The 6,215-nt window shown below is 33.8% G+C and overlaps 1 protein-coding gene across 3 annotated transcripts in view; it reads left to right on the top strand.

Moving 5' to 3' along the window:
* The window catches only part of LOC137622239 (parkin coregulated gene protein homolog), a 32,462-nt gene extending 30,600 nt beyond the window's left edge, over positions 1-1,862 (top strand). For all 3 annotated transcript variants that reach the window (XM_068352744.1, XM_068352752.1, XM_068352761.1), the window contains one exon: positions 1-1,862. This exon is cut by the window's left edge and continues 40 nt beyond it. In XM_068352744.1, coding sequence (XP_068208845.1) covers positions 1-121 — 121 coding nt within the window. In that variant the 3' untranslated portion in view covers positions 122-1,862.
* Positions 1,863-6,215: the final 4,353 nt, after the last annotated feature.

The raw sequence follows: 6,215 nt of genomic DNA, 5'->3' as shown, positions 1-6,215 counted from the left end.
AGAGAACCTGGGGGATCTCATTCAGGAGACCCTGGAGATTCTAGAACGTCACGGAGGGCGCGACGCTTACATCAACATCAAATACATGGTCCCCACGTATCAGTCATGCGTCATGAACTGAGGCGGTACAATGAAGCAGATGATTCTCCTCTTTTGGGCATTCTGTGGTTGAATACAAATTTATCTTGTGTTCATATCAATTCTCCACTGATTTTCGCGTGTTCTCGTTCATCGTATATTCATTATTAACCTTAGCCCCGCCCCTCCCCCATTTTTCCTTTGTTTATTTTCTTTCCTTCAAGCCTGGTCTAGATCAAGACAATTGGTATCTAGACTCGTCCTGTCGGCCTTTGCATGAATAGTATTCAAACTGAGAAGAAATATTCGTTTGTGTTATTGAAGTGCGTCAGTGTACTGTGATCATCATGTGAATATCCTTAATAGTTAATCAAGTGTGAATAAGCATTTTTGTTTTCTTTTGTAGGATGCTGGAATAGTTTTTCCTTATATTTTCCCCGTTTCATGCATCATCTAAAGCTAAGTGTATTATATATGCGTGACCAAATTTTAATGTCGTTTACACTATTTAATAGCTAAGATAGAATAGAAAAATTCTAGATGATAAGAGAGTTAATCTAACTATCGGTAATGAGAAATTTCGTTCCTTATTACAATTTCTTTTATACATGGCACTGAAAAGCGAACTCATTTAGCTGAAAAATTACGATTAAATCATAGGGATTTGTAGAGCAACTGTATTTTTTCATTCAGATAAAATATATCATTAGGTGCTATTTCATGAAGGCTCTTATCAAGGCTATAGAGATGTGATTTTGAACAATTTCCAAGCATCTTTAGAGAAGTCTCAATAATGATGGAGATGCATAATGGGGACTTGAATCCACTTCAGAAAGGCCAAAGTGACCACTGAGAAAGTCTCTTCCGCCATCAAAATAGTGGGTTGTCTGTGATGTAATGGACATCAGTTGCCTCCGGTTTATCTCGGTATCTCCCTAACATTCAGAAACCACTGGAACGACCATTGTAGATCCTAATTGACAGTGATAGCTTTTGTATTAGAATTATTTTTAAGTGCTATTTTCCTTGTTCTTTAAATTACCTATAACATGTGTCCTCAAAATATTTTGCTATTCGTTGTGTATCTCTCTGGACGTCTTCTCTGGTTTTAAATCTTGAATTCCAGAACACAATTAAAGTACTAAAGATGAGTCTTTGCATCACCTATTTAATGATTATCATTCTGGCATAATTACACACGCAGATTTACTTAGCATCCTAAAGAGAAGATGTGAAGGAAGAAAATAATAGTCAGTATGGTTTGTGTTACCAATAAATCAATTACTAGTTTCCAATTCTTAATTCCAACACAGCGCAATGAAGCTAAATAAAGATGGTGATTGTGCATTTATCCTCTCTCCTTTGAACATTCAACAAATGGGGTAACAATTGAGGTAAAGAAATATCGTACTTTCTTTCCTGTAGCTTGAGATGAATGCTCTTAAAAATTGAGTTTCCTGATCCAAATATTTACGCCATTGTAGAACCCTGAAATAAATTATCTTTTGCTTTCGTTAAATCGTTGCAAATACCATTAAATTACAAACAACTAGCTTTTAACATTTACTTTTAAATCCATTACAAATGCGGTACAAATTGAAACCAAAAATCTGTTATTATTGTGCATATAACATTTATCTGTTGTTGTACTTTTATTGCCGTTAGCAATTTGAATATGAATTTATTTGCGTTAATATATTATTGTTTTATGTGTCTTACTACATATGTATGGCTGCTCTGTATCCATGTTGGCATTATGTGAACTGCAACAAATACAAGTTAAAGTATAGCGTAAGAATGTTTTATTTACCAACAATATTTTGAGGCCTTGTAATTGATTTGTCAGGAAAAAAATAGCTTCTACAGAATCAGCTGCTATGTAGGTTACATACACCGTAACATTCAACTCATTCCATCTTGCACGCACTTGCGTGCTTTATGGATGACGAAAATAAAATCTCCCTTTATACCTCAGACACTTCGTCTCAATATTGCATGTGTATCCTCTTCCTCTTATTCTCCAGTTTTCCTATTCCATAGATCTATCTTTTTCGCTTTCCCATATTTCTGTTATTATCTTTTTTTCCTCCTCCCTTTCTCCTTATTGGATTAACCGACAGTCCTTACAGCATCACATATTTTTTTTTCACACAATTTTTAAAGCCTTAATTTGATTTTAAAAGGTAAATCTTTCATGCATTATAGCTTTGTATTCCATTGGCACTCCTCTTTAAGCTCCGACATCTTTCTTGCTTTATTCTTTATTACCACGTTTCCTTCATTTAAGCATCTTTGTTAACACTTAACTTCCAAAGTTCTTAAACAATTTTAACCCTTTTCATCTGCAGTAACACTTCCGTCCTTTTCATGGCTACCATATAGCTTACTTTAACTTTTTCCGATATCTAACGCTTTTAACATGTATCCCAATCTGGCACTGTATAAACGGTAAACATTTGCTTTTCCACATGTTGCTCACTGTACTTCATATTTCACAGATTTCACAGATACGATTATTCTATTCTCTCTCAAGTTCTTATATCACTCTATCCATGCCGAGCTTTATCATCATAAAAGCGACAAATAACTCTTTCCACATCAACCATAACAAACCTATCAATCATTCCATACCGCATAAGCTTTCTCATTGTACAATTCCCCTTCCTCTTGAGTCTAGAACTTATCACATAATTGTTTCATTACAAACACTTGAGACAAAATTACTTCTTTGTCGAAATAGACAGCTCTTCCTCTATTAAGCTTTCCATTCACAAATTTATCCTATTAATCAAAACCCTATCATGTAGCCTAGAAGAGTTACTTATTATAGCTAAAGAGTCTCTTCTGCCCTTACAAAGTGGAAAGTAGTCATTGAACAATTACAGTGCCTTAGTTAACCCAATGAGTAAAGAAGAAGTTTTCGGTCATCTTTGTGTTGTCAGGTGTATGAGGAAACCGGAAAAACTTGTAATGAATAGACCAGACTATTCGGTGTATGCGCAGGCAAAGAGAAAATGAGGGGTAACTAGAGAGAGGGGTCCAATGTAGTAGGCTACTGTCTGGCCAGTCAAAGGATCCAATAACTCTCTAGCGGCAGTATTACATCCATAGCTTTGCTAAAAATACTCAGTACCAGGCTAATATAACGAATAAGTGAATTTTAATGATTATCCATAACCCAAATTCTATTTCCTACTATCAATCAAAACACTTTCACAAATTCATTACAGGCGCTCAAAATACACTTCAATATGCCGTTCTTTTTCTGTTACCCATCTTCACACTTCTTTTAAATCCAGGCAGTCACTAACTCAGAATCTCTCTAAAAAGATAATTTTCACACACCTACATGTCTGGAATATTTACGCCTTCTCCCCAAATTTGTTCGAGGTATGCTAAATTTTAACCACTCAGTTACTAGACTCATACATTTGAATTTTTTTTTTCGCATAATATTTATGTATTTACGTATATATGAACTATATGGTATTACAAGTAAGAAAGTGTGATGAAGTGGATAATACGGTTTTGGATGGTGTGTCTGCGTAGAGTGAAGCTTCATAAGAACAGGTGAGAATCATAATTGTTCCAGTTCATAAAAGTTATTGCAATGAAAGTGACTAATTATTACATAAGACATGCTTTTACAATGTACATACATCAAAGAAGGTGTATGGTGGAATTTTGATTGAGAGAACAAGACAGATGATAGAAAGAATAATAGAAAAAGGACAGTATAGTTTTAGACAAGGAAGAAATTATTTGGATCATGTGTTTGTTATGAAAAGAAAATGAAGAGATGAAAAGCTTATGACTGAGAATTATTGCCGAAGCAATATGGAGTGTGATGAAAATACAGTATATGTATGAGTATACAGATAGAAGAGTGACTGGTTTGTTGTAAAAGTTGGTCTCAGACAAAGGTATGCTGTGTCTCCATGACATTTTTATATCTTTATGGATGAGTGATGTGAGAACTTGGCGAGGGTAGATTAGATGTACGATAGAATATAAGAGATGAGAAAGTGGGCCGTGAATGGGATGTGGAATGATTGAATTTTGAAGAAACCACGGCTGACTGGTGATAGTAAAGAGAAACTGCGGACATTTGTGAAAGTATTTAAAAATGTTGAGTACAAGTTAGAAGTGAATGGCGCAGTATGTGTAGGAGGGTTCAAAGTCCAGCTGGTGAGACTTTTGTGTAACTGTGGGGGATGGGACTCAGCCAATGATGCAGAAGTTTTCTCCACTAGGCGTTCATTGGTTATTCGACAGTTAAAGAATGGATGCCATGGTGACATTGACTCACTATCATTTACAGGAAACGGATTTAGTCTATAGGGGGAAATATCTGGATAGTTACATAATGCTCTTGCTTCAGGACACATTCGGCACACTATTTTATCATATTTATCTTCTTCCTCTTTTTTTATCTTTTTTTAAATTTTTATAGAAGGATCTATCATGATGTGGTTAATGTTATTAAAATATTTCCTTTTAATAGAGCATTACTTCTCTTATGAGCTATTTATTTCCTTGTTTTCTTTCCTCAATGAGCTATTTTTTCCTGTTGGAGACCTTGGTTTTATAGGATCCTGGTTTTCAAACTAGGTTTGTAGCTTAGCTGATAATAATAATAATAATAATAATAATAATAATAATAATAATAATAATAATAATAATAATAATAAATATGAATGTTCTCTTACTCATACTATCATGCATTTTATGATCTTTAAAATTTAATTAAAACAAAACATACTGCCACGTCCATCCTGTATTTGTTTGTTTGTTTGTGTGTTGACTTGGAAATAGGTTGACATATATTTCTTTACCCATAGAGGTCATACAAGAGTTCAAATAGGATCGAAAGTTGAAAGGTATGCAGTTTAGCTAATATTGATTTGATAATGAATGGTTTTATTTCACGTCAAATTTTGTCATATTCTAGTTTATCTTATTTTACAACTGTATTCTGCTCTGTGAAGAACTTTTTTTTCGCGTGGGAACACATGTCAGGTGAAACGTGAACAACTCAGGTGCTCGAGAGTAATAGCACAGGTGCAGTCGGTTTTGCTCAAGAGGGTGGAACACCATCGTGTGTTCATGTGTAGTTCAGTCGTTGGCAAGTGATAAGAAAAGTGTTCTTGACGTATGTACATTTTTAATAGCGTTGTAACAAAAGTCTCTTGAGAAGACCTCCCTCTAAGAACTTATATTGTGTAGAATTTACATTTGAAACTGTTTACGTTTTAGACATGTGAAGGAGGAAAATTGATTACGTATGCCATTGATTTTTTTTTTTTTTTTCGTGTGATCCTAATAAATGTATTATTTGTGACTTTCAATGCTTTTGCTACGATGATACAGGAAATAATTGCACCAATATGTTTTACAATTCTTTTCAAACATCCCGTTACAGTTTTTCAATCTATGTTACACCATAACGAATTCTCTTTCGACTTCGGTATTTTTCAACAATATCTATATAATATTCATCTTATGTACTTAAGTCCTTAGAAGGGATCGGAAATTGTTTTTCTCAATAAAGAAGTATATTTATTTTTTTACTTTTCATTAAATTAAATGACTAAAAAAATACTAAAAAATATCATTTATTAATCACATGTTAAGAATAATGATTGATTCACGGATATTTGCACAAAACTAGAAGGAAGTCGATATTGAATTTATTTTGTAAAGGATGAAAAAATCTACATATTGATGTGATGAATGACAATTATAAATAACAATGATTTAGTCTGATACCTAATAATATAGTATATGATTTTCAATATAGTTATATGCATTACATATTTAAATCAAAATTTACATATATATTTCTACAGTTATCAAGGCAAACTGATTTATTCTGATAGTGTGGAAATCGAAACATTTTTGGAGGGGATTTAAATCGATTGGAATTCTATATTCAGAAAATTCTTTAGAGTTGTAGAAGTGTTGTCTTTTCTGGAAGAGCCTTTTTTATTACAAGAATACTCAAGACTCCCGAAGGCCTTTAGCCATGGGGGAAACGGCAGTCAAGACTCCTGGCATCTCTTTCGACGAGAGTCACGTCAACATTAAGCTTCCCAACAGGTTTGTCAACGAGCTGATTTGAATCCCTCAAGTAGGAA

The sequence above is a fragment of the Palaemon carinicauda genome, chromosome 2 (genome assembly GCF_036898095.1).
Source record: "Palaemon carinicauda isolate YSFRI2023 chromosome 2, ASM3689809v2, whole genome shotgun sequence".
Taxonomy (NCBI): Eukaryota; Metazoa; Arthropoda; class Malacostraca; order Decapoda; family Palaemonidae; genus Palaemon; species Palaemon carinicauda.
Note: the sequence above shows the minus strand (reverse complement) of the source record. Positions and strands in the feature narration are given on the sequence as shown.